General features: G+C 42.2%; 1 protein-coding gene across 1 annotated transcript in view; it reads right to left on the reverse strand.

The window, feature by feature from the left end:
- The window catches only part of BAZ1B (bromodomain adjacent to zinc finger domain 1B), a 64,469-nt gene extending 51,143 nt beyond the window's left edge, over window positions 1-13,326 (reverse strand). The window contains exons 1-3 of the mRNA XM_082857753.1: window positions 12,895-13,326; window positions 3,956-4,072; window positions 925-1,069 (exon numbers count right to left, since the gene is read on the reverse strand). Coding sequence (XP_082713879.1) covers window positions 925-1,069; window positions 3,956-4,072; window positions 12,895-13,001 — 369 coding nt within the window. The 5' untranslated portion in view covers window positions 13,002-13,326. The remainder of the gene's footprint in view (window positions 1-924; window positions 1,070-3,955; window positions 4,073-12,894) is intronic.
- Between the last annotated feature and the right edge of the window lie 3,103 nt (window positions 13,327-16,429).

A 16,429-nucleotide genomic window follows, 5' to 3' on the forward strand; every position in this document is an offset into this window, starting at 1 on the left:
AAAAATTCAACAAATGTTAGTTCCCTTCCGCCCTGAATCTTACTTAAGTTTTCAAAGGATTATATAGGGATTGCTTTAGTGTTACGTAAACAGTTTACCTAACTACTTTAGTAAATCCTTTAGTAACAGTAATAGCTATCTTACCTATTTACTTCAGTAATAGTTATCCTTTAGTAATGGGCTGGAAAATTTAAAAATTTAAATAGAAAAACAAAACAGTCAACTCAATCACTGTTGCAGGGAAATGAAATCTTTTGCCTATAGATTCCATAGATTTGGACTAAAAATATCTAAAGGTCTTTTAAACAAAGTATGAAAAAAAATGACAAAACAAACAAGGCCAATACAGCATCAAGTTATCAAAAAGGGACGAAACAGGGAAAACAACGTTGCAATGATACAGTCTAACAATTATTGTAATAGTCAACATTCCCAATAACAAACGTGGTTCTAAAATTTGGTGATTAGGGACTTCCTTGGTGGCGCAGTGGTTGGGAATCCACCTGTCAACACAGAGGACATGGGTTCGAGCCCTGGTCTGGGAGGATCCCACACACCGCGGAGCAGCTGAGCCTGTGCGCCACAACTACTGAGCCTGTGCTCTAGAGCCCACGAGCCACAACTATTGAAGCCCGTGCTGCACAGCAAAAGAAGCCACCGCAATGAGAAGCCCTCGCACCACAACGAAGAGTAGCCTCCGCTCGCTGCAACTAGAGAAAGCCCGCCTGCAGCAACGAAAACCCAAAACATTAAAAAAAAAAAAAAAAAATTGGCGATTAAAATATTTGATATTAAGTGGACTTCAAATGTAATGTATATTTTTACTCACATAGAAATATATTCTATAATCTATGTTGGAAGCTCCAATCCTGACATTTGGTGAGTCAAATCATATTAAAAAAATAAATAAAAATAGGCACTCACCTCAAAATCACACTCTTCTCCCACAGCATATTTGGTCATGATCTCCAACCAAGCAGTATCTACTAACTTTTCTAAGGAGGCTGTGTTATGGTGAACCATTTCCAGAACAAGTTTCTCATACCAGGCAGGGAACTCCTCCTTCAAACTAAACAAACATGTCATCAGTTACCAAGAAAATGCAGGAGAGCCTATCCGGAGAGTTACCCAGATCAATGCAAAAAGCTCTTTAGCAAATACATGCAAGGCACTGGAGAATACAAAGATTAAAACCTATGTGGTATACAGGATAAAGAAAGAACTTTTAAATAGCTTTGTCTGACTGACCTGTCCATGTTAATTTTCTCATCTATAAAATGAAAATAATAAGCACATCATTAGTAAGGTTGAACATTTTCCCATTCGTTTTTGCAGTTGACTTCCCTTTTCAGGTATGAATTCTTTATACATATCCTTTGTGCAATTTTTGGTTGGGAGACCATAACTTAATTATTATGTCTCAATCAATAAAAATGCATTCCTTCATTTAGTTCTCACAATACCTTGTGAGGGGTCTAGAATTTTCATTTTACAGATAAGAAAAATAAATCATGAATGGTTAACATGTTGGAACCATGATTTGAACTCCTTGCAAAGTGAAACAATGATGTACCACTTTTCATTTATTAAACTAGCAAAAAAGAACTTTAATTATCACACCCTGATAGGAGCAAGTGAATGGTGCAAAATAGCACACATACTCTGCCAAAAGCCCACGTTTCACCTCTTTTGGAAAGCAGTTTGACAACAGTTAGGAGAACTGTCATAGGTACACAAAGATATTCACTGCTGGATTCTTGATGACAGCAGAAAATGTGAAGCAACCTAAATGGAGAGTTGTTAAGATATCCAATTCTGACCAGATAGTTTAACATATGTGTTACAGGGCAAAAGGAAGGATCAGGCATGAGAATATTCATACAGATGCAAGTAGCAGGTTTATTATCATACTACAATATTCTCAATCACTCTCTGTGCTGTTCATAACAAATGTTCCTCCAACTGCGGCTTAAAAGCTCTTATCACACTCCGTTCACAATTAACCTACCAAGTTATCTGCTATTCCTCTCATGATCAATAACCTTCAAGTCTCCCTGCCTTTGTTAAGACTGTTACCTTTGTCCTCTCCCCACTGTCTTCCCTCCCAGCTTAATCACCCTTCAAACATGTCCTCAGACTTCCTTAATTCCATGAGGCCTTTCCTGGCCCCTATAAATTCACTGTCTCTTTCCATTAAGCCTCCCAGTCACTCAGGCTTAAAGCTTCATTGTCTGTGGTTATTTCTGGGGAGTGAAGTTGGACAATGATGTTCAGACTCTTTTACTAACTCTGTATTGTTTACATTCTTATAACAAGTATGCATTTCTTTTATAATCAGAAAAAAGTATTTCTACTTTGAATAAAAATTATAAAACCTCACTGTCTTTTTCAACAATTTCTCCCATTACTCCTTATATTCTATTAGCTATCAAATCACATAAAACATTCCCTAAATGTGTTCTTCAGAACTTCCCTCTGTTGTAATGGGATCTAAGGTCGAATAAGTTTAAAACCCGTAAGACTAAACCAAGCTAGAGTTTCTTTATTAGTCTTCTGAAAATCTTTAATGTGTATTATGACTTTTCAAGAACAAAGTTTGTAGTGGTTTTCCAAAATTATGACCAAACCCCCTTTTTCAGAATGTAAATCCATCTCATTCTTTCTATTCCCAATAATGCCATGATTCCCGACCCGAATACTCTTAGCTAGATTACACAGACTTCCCACCTGCCTCTTCCCTCTCTAACTCATCTTGCACACCGCTTCCAGATTAATCTTCTCAAAGCACAACCCCAATCATCAAAACTGTCATATGTGCCTCTGCTGTTCAAAAAGCATTGCTGTCCTCACACTGGTCACTGAAGTAAATACATGAATAGCTGAGACAGAGACCACATGGCCCACAAACCCTAAAATATTTACTAACTGGCACTTTACAGTAAAGGTAGGCCAACCCTGAGTCTAGTATACTAAATGGGGCATATGCATAAATAACAATAATCCAAAACAGAACTATGTCAGTGACCCAAGCAAAAAAGAAACAGGCACCAGGTTAACAGACTTCACTAATTATTAATCAGTGATGGAACCATTACTAGACCCCAGGTCTCAACTGAAGGTTGTGTTCTGTTACACAGGCAAAAGAGCAGAATGGTATTAATTACTAAACTGTATGCTCTCTGCTTATATACTATCAAGAGAAGTCAATGAGAAGTCCACAGAAAAAGTTTCTACTCCGAATTTCTAAAAGAGTACTGTTTTTTTATAGTAGCTAGAAATGGAGTATAACCTTTAAAATTTGTGAATCACTATAATGTACTCCTGTAACATATAATACTGTATATCAAATATACTTAAATTAAAAAAAACCACTAAAAAAAAAAGAGTACTGTTTTATCATCCTTAGTTTCTACTTACCTTCTGCATGCTTCTACTGCCTAAATTCTGAGTGTTTTTTTCGAGAGACTACCCAGACAAATAGGCCCTTTGAAAACAGACAGAATTTTTAAGACACCTCATTCAACCACCCCACTCAGATAAACTGTCTTCAAACTGTGTACTTATTTTTGATAGCTGCTTTAAATACTATCTTAAATTTCAAATGACCACAAAATAAAGAAAACTTTCTGCTAATTTGCTGCCTCCATATTACTTCTAGATTATACCAGCTTCCTTTGCTTAGAACCACATTTCCAGAGTATTTACAAGGTAAAAGTATACAGCAAGAACACTCAAAAGCCTAGTAAATATCTAAATAAGTGTACACACAACTATATATTCCACACACTGTTACTTGCAAAATGACAACAGGCAAGACACCAGTACATTATACTAACGTAATGTATTCCAATTTATGCCCCATAAACTTAAATACAAATATTGTTTTATGGTTAATATTCCTTCTTTCCTAATAACATGAAGATAGCGCTAGAAGGGCAGTGCTTCTACTACTTACAGTTCAGCAACTTCCTGTTCCTCCTCCCAGGCCTCTTTGTGTGTTAGCTGACTGCTTCCAGTACTCTTACACGTCCAAATGCGCTCACTGTATCTTTCCAAGCGGGCTTCATACTCTCTGTTAGCAGTGGCTCAGGAACACAATATTCAAGCAACAGAGACAACTAATCCACAAAATACTTACCATATATGGGAAAAAAACTACAGTATACTTTCTATAATGTACAGCATAAGATAAAACTGAAATCAGAATTTTCAATTGGCAAATCCAAACAAGATGATTAACACTAAAGTATGGTTAGGACCATCTACAACTGTGCTTTCTTCAATTCACCCAAGTTTCATTTCACAAGACTCACACAGTACTAAAGATTAGTAAGAAAAAATAAAGGCAAAATAAAATACAAGACACAAGGAATAAGAATTTAAGGTATGTGAAACTGTTACACAACTCAGATGGTCAGCAAGTTTAAGAATCAGTTCCACAGTAAGATGAGATGGCTCCAGCAGTCTCACAGGCAGTTTGGAATAACCCCGTGCATATGCTAATGATCCATTTACTAACAGCCTTCCAGTCTACCTTGGAAACACTTGTTGATTCTCTAAGGTTTAAAAAATAAGTTCCATAAAGTAGTAAAAATAATTCTGATATAGTAATATTTATCCAGAGTTTATGTTATCTCCAATAATACCACGTCCACAAGTTGTTTACCAGTCATTATTCCGTCTTTGTGAGGGAAATGGAGGAAGACATCCTATAACTAGTTCATGTATATGGTAACTTTCCATACCATCCCAATTGTAATTCATTATCACCCAGCCATATTCAAATTCAAATGACAAGTAACTAATTTACTTTTATGCACAGCAAAAGATGTTATGCAGGAAAATAAACTTACACCACAACTAGAGAATTAGCTGCCAATCTCTGTACTTTCCAAGTGACAGTTTTTATATATAATGGTTGAAATAAAAAGTATTTAAACAGCTCCCCTTGTAATATTACCTCACAACTAAACAAATAATTCATTTTTAATATAAAAGAGATTCTTGGTTTTCTAGGGTTATGATCAGTTAAAAGACAAATGACAGGGATAAATCCATAAATAATCCAGAACTGTAGTTTTAGTCAATAGTATAAGCACCTTCTCTCACCATATCATTCTCTGGATCTGCCAAAAACAAAGCAATATGTCTCTTTTCCTCACCGGGCTGTTGCTAATATTTAAATGATTAAACAAAATAGAGCACCTGTAAAAATCAGGAGTCAGACTTCCATAGAAAGCTATGTAAATCCAATCACTGAAAACTTATAAAATCCCATAGAGAAAAGGAAATAGCATGGTTTCTACAGGGACATTATCATAACTAACTTATCAACAAAATGGATTTGTTTTCTGTTTGCCTGTTTGCACCTGGGGAGGGGAGGTAAAATAAAGAATCAGTACGTGGATTTATTTAAACATTCAAAAAGCTTAGTAACATTCTAGGGCTTCCCTGGTGGCGCAGTGGTTGAGAGTCCGCCTGCCGATGCAGGGGGCGCAGGTTCGTGCCCCAGTCCGGGAGGATCCCACATGCCGCGGAGCGGCTGGGCCCGTGGGCCATGGCCGCTGGGCCTGCGCGTCCGGAGCCTGTGCTCCGCAACTGGACGGGCCGCGGCAGTGAGGGGCCCGTGTACCGCAAAAAAAAAAAAAAAAAAAAAAAAAGCTTAGTAACATTCTAATATATCATTCAGCTACACTGAAGAAATTCACTGTGTAATCAGAGAGAATGTGAGATTAACAAATATGTCCTAAAGAGAAAACATTAAGTTTTTATTATTAGTTGTTATTTTATTCATTTATTTATTTATTTTTGCTGTGTTGGGTCTTCGTTTCTGTGCGAGGGCTTTCTCCAGTTGTGGCAAGCGGGGGCCGCTCTTCATCGCAGTGCGCGGGCCTCTCACTATCACGGTGTCTCTTGTTGCGGAGCACAGGCTCCAGACCAGCAGGCTCAGTAGTTGTGGCTCACAGGCCTAGTTGCTCGGAGCCATGTGGGATCCTCCGCAGACCCGGGCTCGAACCCGTGTCCCCTGCATTAGCAGGCAGATTCTCAACCACTGCGCCACCACGGAAGCCCCTATTATTAGCTGTTAATTTAAAAAGTAGGAATAATGTGGGAATTTCCTGGTGGTCCAGTGGCCGAGAGCATGGGTTCAATCCCTGGTCGGGGAACTAAGATCCTGCAAGTCAAGAGGCTCTGCCCAGTGGAGGGGGGGAGTAGGAATAATGTGCCATGTGCCCAGTCCATTCTCCTTAGATCAAGACCCATATGGCCAATAACACACAGAACTGCTGTCACCTGGATGCCTCAGTAATCCCTCAAATCCCACTTCTTCTAAAACTAAACTCTTACTACTCCTCCACTCCCTCCCAAACTTGCTCTTTAACAGATACTCCCAATCTCACTGAATGGCCCTAGTGTCCAAGTTAGAAATCAGGGAATCATCCTAACCTCTTCAGTCCCTAACTGTAACCACTTAGGTGTTTCTCAGTTAAGTCCTTTCTCTCCAATAAAAGAACCATTATCCAAATCCAGCTTTTGATCCTCATTTCTCATCCAGTCATAACATTTTAAAACATGTTAATTGGCCTGACTGGTAATCCTCTTCTTCTCTGGCCTTTGTGATTCTTACACTCACAACCTTTTTTCTCAGTCTTGTTTTTAAACCCATTTCTTCTGATTTAAAAATCTCACTTGGCCTCAGGCCTCCTAAAATACAAATATGTTGTTGCAAAGGGAAAAATCCTCCGGCCCCCACAGTTCTGAAAATCATTCCACCCATCAAGATTTTATTGTGTTTTATTTTCTATGATTTTTATTATTTTAAGGGAAAAAAAGGAAGAAACTTTTTTTTCCAACTTTTTTCAAACAATATGTATTTAAATACCAAATACTGATTGATTGAGTGTGGTTTTTCAAATAATGACAGTCTCTTCTACCCTAATACAGATCTTTCGTACCCTCCTGTGAAAATCATCATCAGTATAGCATTCTCATTCTGGGTGACCTCATCCATGCCCGTAACTTCAACTACTATCTATATATGCTAATAACTTCTATCACCAGCTCAGTCTCCTCTCTCTGAACTCCAGGCCCATATATATACTAGCAACATATACATCTCCATTTGGATATACTCAGCAATTCAATATAAGAACCTCCGTAACTAAATACTTCCTATCCGTCCCCCACCACCCTTCACAGTCAAAACAAAAGAACCACTTGATCCTCTTCCATGAAACCCCACACCTCAGATTGGGACTCAAACCCAATCACATCTCAGATGGGGCTTGAACCCACAATATCTCCCTGCTGATACCACACACCTGGTCTCAGGACTAATGAAGCTCAGGTTCTTTATGCCTCAGTGCAGAAGGAATGCAGCGAGAGGCAAAGCCATAGGCAAGAAGATTTATTAATATAGGATGCTTGTGAAGGATGCAAGCAGTCAGGCAAGGGAGTTTTCCCCAAGACCTAAGTGGGAAAGCAGGTTTATTTAGGGAGATACACACTCCACAGACAGAGTGTGTGGGCCCTCTCAGAAGGCGATAGGCCCTGGAATATGGGATGGTTAGTTTTTATGGGCTGGGTAATTTCACAGGCTAAGCAATAGGAAGATTACTCCAACTATTTTGGGGAAGAGGCAGGGATTTCCAGGAATTGGACCACTGCCCACTTTCTGGCCTTTTATGGTTGGCCTCAAACAGTCAGGGCGCCTGCGGGGGCGTCATTTACAATATTCTAATGTATCGCAATGAGCGTATAATGAGGCTCAAGGTCTACTGGAAGTAGATTCTTCCGCCATCTCGGTTCTAACCACTTTATGTCCTCAGGGGCTGTCATTCTTTTAAGGTTTGCCCTGCCCCCTTCCCTCCTGTCTCACAGGGTCCTCTATATCAGAGAAGAACACCACTAACCAAGTGATAACCAAAACATAACCCTTGATTCCTCCCCGATCACCAAACCCTGTCAAATCTACTTAATTTCAGAAATCCATCAACTGTACTTCTCTCCACCTCAAGGGCTAGTAAATTTATTTAGACCACCATTATCTACTGCCTAGATTATTTAATTATTTAAACACCATCTAGTTGCCATTAGTCTCAAGGCTGCAGATCCATTCTCAATGCTACAGCCACATTGATCTTCCTAACCTAAAAGCCTGCTTCTTTCCTGCTCAAATTTTTCAACAGCCTCCACTAAATTTAAGGCAAAGTCCAAACTCCTCAGCCTATCTCACAAGGACCTGTGATGCAGCCCTTTTCCGTATCTCTCAACACTGCATCTCCATCCCCACTTCTTCACTCCAGCCATATGAAACTTCTTTCAGGTTTTCAAAATCGGGAATTCCCTGGTGGTCCAGTGGTTAGGACTCAGCGCTCTCACTGCCAGGGGCCCGGGTTAGAGCCCTGGTCAGGGAACTAAGATCCCACAAGCTGCCGAGTGCAGCCAAAACAAACAAAAAAACAAACAAAAACAGCTCACTGAGATATAACTGGCAAAATAAACTAAATTCTAACCATCCTTTGGATCTCAACTTAAAAGCAACCTTCCCCAGGAAACATTCCCTTAACCTTAAAATGTGGCAGACTGTACTATTTTTTCCAAATATCCACCTCTCTTCCCTAAGAGGATTCTACACCTCCACCCACTGCCATGTGGCTTGCAATGCCTCCTGGGAAGAGGAAAGCACATCCCCTCCCCACAAAGGCTGGGCCCTGCCACATAACTTGCTTTGACCAATAGATGTGACAGACACAACTTCCAGGAAGAAGCTTAAAAAGCTGTCATGGTTTCCTCCTGACCTTTCTGCCACTAGAAAAGGTCGCTGCAGACAGGGACTGCTCCTTCAGCCTGAAACTTGGAATAAGAAAAATGTGCGTTTCCTTTTTTTTCACCTGTTTCCTTTTTTTCAAATGTGGCCCTAGAAAAATTTTAATTACATGTGGCTCACATCACATTTCTGTTGGATAGCACTATAAACCTAACGATTACGTCTAGGAATGAATGTCCTCTGACAGCACAATTTTTAACTGACTAGTCATTCAAATTAGATTAATTTCAAAAGTCTAAAACTGAAATTTCTACAACCACCCCTAACATTAGGTAGTTTTAAGTTTATGTAACTCTGTTCTGGTTATTACTTTGATTTATGCTAAGAGAAAAGTTAAAGAAAAAATAAAAATGAAAGGAGAAAAAAAAAGCCCATGAGAAGGATATTCAGGGACTTCCCTGGTGGCGCAGTGGTTAAGAATCCGCCTGCTAATGCAGGGGACATGGGACCGAGCCCTTGGCTGGGAAGATCCCACAGGCCATGGAGCAACTAAGCCCATGCGCCACAACTCCTGAGCCCGCGGCCTGCAACTACTGAAGCCCACACACCTAGAGCCCGTGCTCCACAACAACAGAAACCACCGTGATGAGAAGCCCACGCACCACAACGAAGACCGAACAGAGCCCCCCCAAAATAATAATAAATTAATTTTTTACAAAAAGAAGGATGTTGAGTCAGCTGGCTCTAAATCCTATTTCAGATTTTAGGTTACCAAAATAAGTCACTCACTCTCAAATAACCGGTCAAAGCAAATGCCAATTGTGGTTTTTATGTTCCAGCGACTGCTGCACTTATAATTGCAGACAAAATGTCAAAGCAATTCTCCAAAGGTTGTGTAAGCTATAAATGATAAGTTCAAATCCTAGACTATCTCATTATGCATCTACTTTTTCAAGAGTTCAAGAGCTACTTCCTTACCACCATATGCTGCCCTTCTTTGTTCTCTTTAGCCTTGTAAGTATTGTTTCTTTCAATAAAGTACCTGATAGCCTGAAAGGAAGTGGCCCATAAAAGTATGGAGGTTAAATAAGCATAACTATAACGCTAAGAGTTCTAAGTGAGAAGACAAAGCACCAACTCAAGGTCTGCTTTTTATCCTATTTTCTCTCTTTGGACCAGTCTGTCATTAAGTTAAAAATAACTCTAATCTGATAATAACTTGTTACTTTAAAGAAATTAAATTATAAAAATCGACATAAGAGCTCAGTATTCCAACTGCCCAATAAAATCCTGTCTTGCAACTACAACTTAACCCCAGCTCTTAAAACACTCTAGGCAAATCAAGTTATTCTTGCCTGGAGCCAGAATAACTGTATATTCTAATACCCCCCCTTATTACACCATCTAAAAGTTCTCATATTGATGCTACTAAGGTTATGAACTAGTTTCTAGGCTTTAGAAACTAGGATAAAGCAATACAAAAAAAAATTTAATCTACAGCAGGCCACTTGTAGGTTCAGTTCCTCCTTAAAATCTATCTTGACTTAAACACAGTCAGTGTAGAATTCTACTGTCAAATAATCACATCAAGAAGTGATTCCAATAAAGTTAATTTTTCAAACCAAGATCTACTGTCTTGCCAGCAGTAGTACTATCCTAGGAAGCAATGTACCATAGATTTAAAGCTACAGTACAATAAACATCAACATATAACCCAGTCATTAAATGTGTGCATCATTCACAACCACTGTAAGTTTAATGAAGATGTACAATAATACCTTCAAGAACACAATGCTCACAGCTTTAGGTCAATAAAACACCATACAAATTTGCCATAGAATATACATGCAAACAAAAGGTAGGTATTAGGAGAAAATTAAAGTATGAAGTCCTATTAAAACATAATTATAACTATAAATTAAGAATTGGAAATAACAATACTTCAAATGCAGCAGTTACCCAACCACATACTTGTTCTCCTCTATGAAATCACTAATAGCCTAATAAAGAAATATGCCAACCTGCCAACCACACAGTACAATTGTTTAAAAACCATCCTCAAAGTGCTTCCACTTGTAGAAATTACCAAGGGAGCAATTTTCCCCCAATATATAACACAATTTAAGAACTCCTTTGTTAAAAGGGTTCTAAATACTGGTATGGGAAATTTTAAAGATGAAGAATTTTTATTAAATACATAACAGTTAAAAAGTTCCACATATCAGTTTTCAACTGTCATCATTAAAAAAAACTCCTCATATGTATCACTGTATTTCAGCGATTTCAGTAAATGATATGAAAAAGCCGGGGCTGCCAGTTCTATCTACAGCCATTTTTTACAGAGCTCAGTACCTAGTACAGCCTTAGAATTTGTCTCCTCCCTATCGCAGTTTCTGATGCTCCACTAGAACCAGACCTGAAAAATCAACAACCAGTAATATTAGTGTGAATAACCATCAACTGCTCAAAAGATGACATCTGAAAAGGATATGGCAGATTCCCAAAAGTAATTTTTTACTTCACCGATGTTTTGGAATGTTATTTAAAAAAAAAAAAAAAATTGGGCACTTTTAGAATAAAGTATTTGGTAGAGCTAGAGCACTTCTCCAAAACAATCCAAAAGTCCTAACAGGACATGAAAAAGAACCAGATTACCACTCCGACCCCTCCCTTAAATGCACCTTATCATACCACAAACTGACACAAACAATGGACTAACATTATTAAAAGTAAAAGAATAGCATTCCATGTTCCTCTCCTGATTTACTTTCAGGGATGAGGTACGAGGAGCACTGAATTCTACTCCTAATTCTCATCATTTACGGAGTGTGTGACCTTTAGCAAGCCAACCTCAACTGTGTGGGCCCGCTAGGCATACCCAGGCAGGAGAACCCCACCATCTCCAAGATCCATTTCAGCTCTGAGATGCTCTAGCTGCATTTCTTCAAGAGCCCTCCTACAGCATGGACTCACTCGCCAAATCCCTTTGTATGTAAACACCTAACATCCACAAACTGCACTCAAACAAGAATGAGGTTATCCCATAAAGCATTACATTAAAGGGAGGATCAAAGAGAAATGAAATCAAATGATATAGCTCACACCGGCATTTCCTTCCATACTGAAGCAAGCAAACAAACTACTAAGAAATCAAGTCCTTCCAAAGGGAAAGGGGTGATAAAACTAAAGAATACATTACCCTTCACTCTTGAAGCTTTCTGTACACTAAAGAAAGCTTGATTCAGAAAACTTTTTTACACTTAAGCTTCAAAACGGACGCATCTGGCATCCATAAAAAAAGTAAATAAGAATCGTACAACTTTCAACTAAAAGACTAATAAGCTTGTGCAAGAAACCTTAAGCAATGATCAGAAGAAAGGGTGCTTCTCATTTAAAACATCAGCCTCGTGTTTCTAAAATACAACATAAAAACTTTAAGCGTGTCTTTTTGAAACGTTGTTAAAAGACAAATACTGATCTCCTATACATCGTCAAAATTCCAAATCTGTGCATGCCCAGGGAAGGAAGGCATCCGCTCCTCCAAGGTAACTTTTTTACTGCCTCTTCTCTAAGTCTGGACATTCATTCTTGGTTTTGTGCCTCACAATCCTGTCAGTTCATCCATCACCAGCCTAAAGTCCACTCGGGAGAAGCAAAACACAAATGTCCCCGCAGAGATCCGGGAAGACGCAGTCGCGACTTGTACAACCCAGATCACGAGGCCGCTCAAGTACAATTTCCAAAACTTAAGTGGAAGGCTTAATTTAAAAAGAAAAAAGCAGCAGCAAAGGAAACCCCGCTCAACCCTCGCTACTTACGGCCTAAAGCCAACCTCCTGGGGCGGGGGGGGGGGGGCGGGATAGAGGGTCGTTCATCTACAGCGAGGCCCGGTGACAAAGTGCGGGGCAGAGGAAAGGATGGAGGGCGCAGGGCTCCGGGGCGGCCTGAGCCGGGCCGGCCCGCCCGCCCACCCCCCCGGAACGGCGGGCCTGGGGCTCGAGCTCGGGGTGCTGGCCCGCCAGCGCTGGGCGCGCTGACAGCTGCCACCGGCGCGGGGCTGCGCGGCCCACCCCGCCCCACCCCACCCCGCGGGCGGCCTGGCCGGCGCGACTGGAAAAGGATACTCCCGGGTGCGGAAGGCCTCCTGAGTGTGCGCGATGGTGAAGAGCGGCTCCTCGCCGGGAAGCGGCTTCACCAGCGGGAAGGGCTTGCGGCCCAGGAGCGGCGCCATCGCGGCGGCGGCAGCGGCGGGGAAAGCGGCTGCGCCTCAGCGCGCCCGCGGCGTAACACTAGGCCCCGCGGCCCGGAGCGAGCGCCTGGCTCCCGGGGGTGGGGTGGGGGAGGGGAGGGGTGAGAGGGCGGCGCGAACTCGGCTCCTTCACTGCTGGCGCCGCCGCGCTAGGGCCATGGAGAGGGACGCAAGGGCACAGAACTCCCACGCGCAATGCCGCGCCGCCCCGAAGCCTCCGGCCAACCTTCGCTACGGGTCCCCGCGTTCGGCAGTCACGACTCGTCCTCAGCTGCACCGGAGGAAATTATTGAAAAATGGCGGGAGATTCCCCTCCTCCCCCCGGTCCGGCCAGCGCACACACTAACATGCTCCCCTGTGGCGCCGGTGGCGAAGGCTCCAATACGCGGAGAGCTGGTCAGCACCCAGCGTTTATTGGCTCACAGGAGCTGCCGCTCTGCGATTGGGTCCCTCCCCCTTCCCGGGCCGCCTAGTTGGGTTGCAGCGCACCAGAGGGCAGTATGAAGAGGTGAAAGGTCACGTTATGTAAGCGCCAGTGACAGGAGCGGGCCTCCAGCGGCGGAGTTGAAAGTGGGGGACAGCGGGGGACCGAAAGGCCGGGAATTCAAAGAGGTCAGGCCAGAGAAGCCCTCTAACATACACAGACACTACGCCATCTGTCACCGAAGGCGACACCGACATCCGGGCACCACTGTCCGTGTGGTGCGCTGGAGGGGGGAAGGGGAGCGCGCGGCCAGGGGCTTTGTCTTTTCACTCGGGCTCCGCCCCCTTCTTAAAGGCACCGCTCTCGGCCACGCCCGGAGGTGCGCGGGTGGGGCGGATGGGAGGAGGGCTTGGCGGGAAGTAACCTCCAGACCTTACCTCAGCAAAGGTTCTACGAGGGGTAACTTGAGCCCCAGCCTTGCTCCCCCAAAAGTTACCTGCTTCTAGACTAGAGTGTGGTTGAGATCTGGATATTAGTATAATGCTTGCTTCTAGGGGCTTGCTGGAAAGGATAATACAGAATCTTCTTTGGAAAAATATATTAAACGACATGTATATTAAAAATACATACCTTCATTCAAATAGTCTTTACTAGCACCTACAATGTTCAGGGCCCTGCGTTGGGTGCTACAGGGGAAAAAAATGAGACTTGAAAAAATGAGAGACAAATAATCACAGTTCTGTGTGATGAATGCTGTACAAAGTGCGCAGTAAGAAAACAGCAATAATTGTGCCTGGAGAGTGAGAACATTTGAGCTACTTCTCCAAGCACACTACACCCACATAGTCCAAAATCTGCTTGGCTATCCAGTACAGTCAGAAACACACTTATTAATCATTCATCCCTGGTTAAATTGTCACCCTTGGTTCAAAAATCTTCAGTGGGCTTCCGTGGTGGCGCAGTGGTTGAGAGTCCGCCTGCCGATGAAGGGGACACGGGTTCGTGCCCCGGTCCGGGAAGATCCCACATGCCGCGGAGCAGCTGGGCCCGTGAGCCATGGCCGCTGAGCCTGCGCGTCCGGAGCTTGTGCTCCGCAACGGGAGAGGCCACAACAGTGAGAGGCCCGCGTACCGAAAAAAAAAAAAAAAAAATCTTCAGTGCCCAGAACATACCTTCCCAGCCTGGTCTTCGACAGGGCTAGACTGCTAGATGTCCCTGAATGGCAGCATGCCAATGCCAGACCGTTTTCTCCTTTTCTTCTCACCTTGAAGTGAGAAGGATACCCCCCTGACCCGCGTAAAAGGTAAGTTCTAGGTGTCAACTGGAAAAAAAAAAAGCACAACCTAAAAGTTGAGAATTATGTTTTATTTGGCAGACAACCGAGGATTTAAGTCCAGGACACAACATCTCAGATAGCTCTGAGAGACTGCTTGTAAGAGGTAAGGGAGGAGCCAGGATACATAGGCGTTTTTGCAACAAAGACCAGGTAGTAGTCAGAATATCGAAAGATTACTGTTAAAGAAAACCAGATATCTCAAGTTAAGAAATTTATTGCTTTTCTATGTATGGGAAGATGCAAAAGTCAAGGCTCACTGAAATCATTCCTTTGATATACACCTCAGCTATCTGGGGCCAGTATCCTGTGCTTTCTCTTCCTGAGTTTGGGGGTCGGCAGGGGTCGGGGGGCACTGCTAGATGGCGGGCATCCTGTTTCTATCCTGAGTTCCCTCATGGCTCAGCTGTAAGGTGATGGCTTGTTGCCTGCAACATCCTTTGTTTACTGATGTGGCAGGCAACATTTTTGTTTTCCATTGATATAGGTCAGACGCCATCTCTATGAAGCCCCTTCTGATCACCTAGCAGAGAAGGGAGCTCTTCTTCCTTCAGTAGCAATTTCCTCTAAGAGGATTAGGAGAAACCTCAGAGGATGTGGCATCTGAGTTGATTGTGAAGAGGTAAGTAGCACACTCCACTAGGCAGAGGAAATGAGGGATGAACCTTCTAGGCAGAGGGAGCAGCAGAGCAGACTTGGTAAATTCAGGACAATGTGCCTAAAACATAGGGATTTTTCAGGCAGAAAGTATCAAGAGATGAGAGTGGCAGAGGAAGTCATCATCCTGGCCAAAGCGTGTGAGGGTTGAATTGAAGCGACCCTATAGGAGGGAACTGCAGTAGTTTGTGGCACTGGTGGCAAGGGCCTCAAATGTGTAGCAAGATCAGTGGAGACAGGTGGCCAGATTTGAGGCACAGACTAAGTGGCTAATGGGATGGACACTTGCAGAACTAGATAACTAACGGCAGACTACACACAGAATAAGAACTCCAAAAACATCCAAAAAACAAATTTTGGAAACTTTTGATATTTAAAAAAACGCATCTAATTGCACATGAGAATGGTCACCATAGTCATTTCAGTGCTTGGGGCTGCTGTGGACTGGAATCCAGTCCCTGGTGGTGATAAAGCAGAGATCTAAAATGGGAGACTCAGTGATGGACTCAGTTTCAGCCATAAGAACCGGAGACCGGTACCCTGGACAGCCATCCAGAACACAGTTGGAAATCCTGCAGACCGAAGTGGAAGCTAGAAGTGGGGCTTTGTGAATACAGCCTAGTAGCTGGAGTCCCAAGAAAAGGAGCTAAGAAGTGTCTCTCCAAACAAAGAATAGTGTTTACCTTGGAGAGATGGAGTTATGGTTGGTTTTATTTTCGTCGTTATCTTTTTGTATATTTTTCCATTTGTTTTTCTATAGTGATTATATTTTCATTTTAAAATAGAAAAAAATAATAAACTTTAATGTGACTATTGCTTGGTGGTTGTCCTCCATTTCTTTCTATGGCTCCAATTTACAAACAATGGAGCTAATTGACACAAGATTTTTTAACACCCCTCTTTCACTGATGCACACTGAAACCCTTGATTAGACAGTTTCAGCTTGTCATTTTTTTTTTTTTTTTTTTTGACTGCACCATGTGGATAGGGGTGATC

Source organism: Leucopleurus acutus (genome assembly GCF_964270905.1).
Source record: "Leucopleurus acutus genome assembly, chromosome: 16".
Classification (NCBI taxonomy): domain Eukaryota; kingdom Metazoa; phylum Chordata; class Mammalia; order Artiodactyla; family Delphinidae; genus Leucopleurus; species Leucopleurus acutus.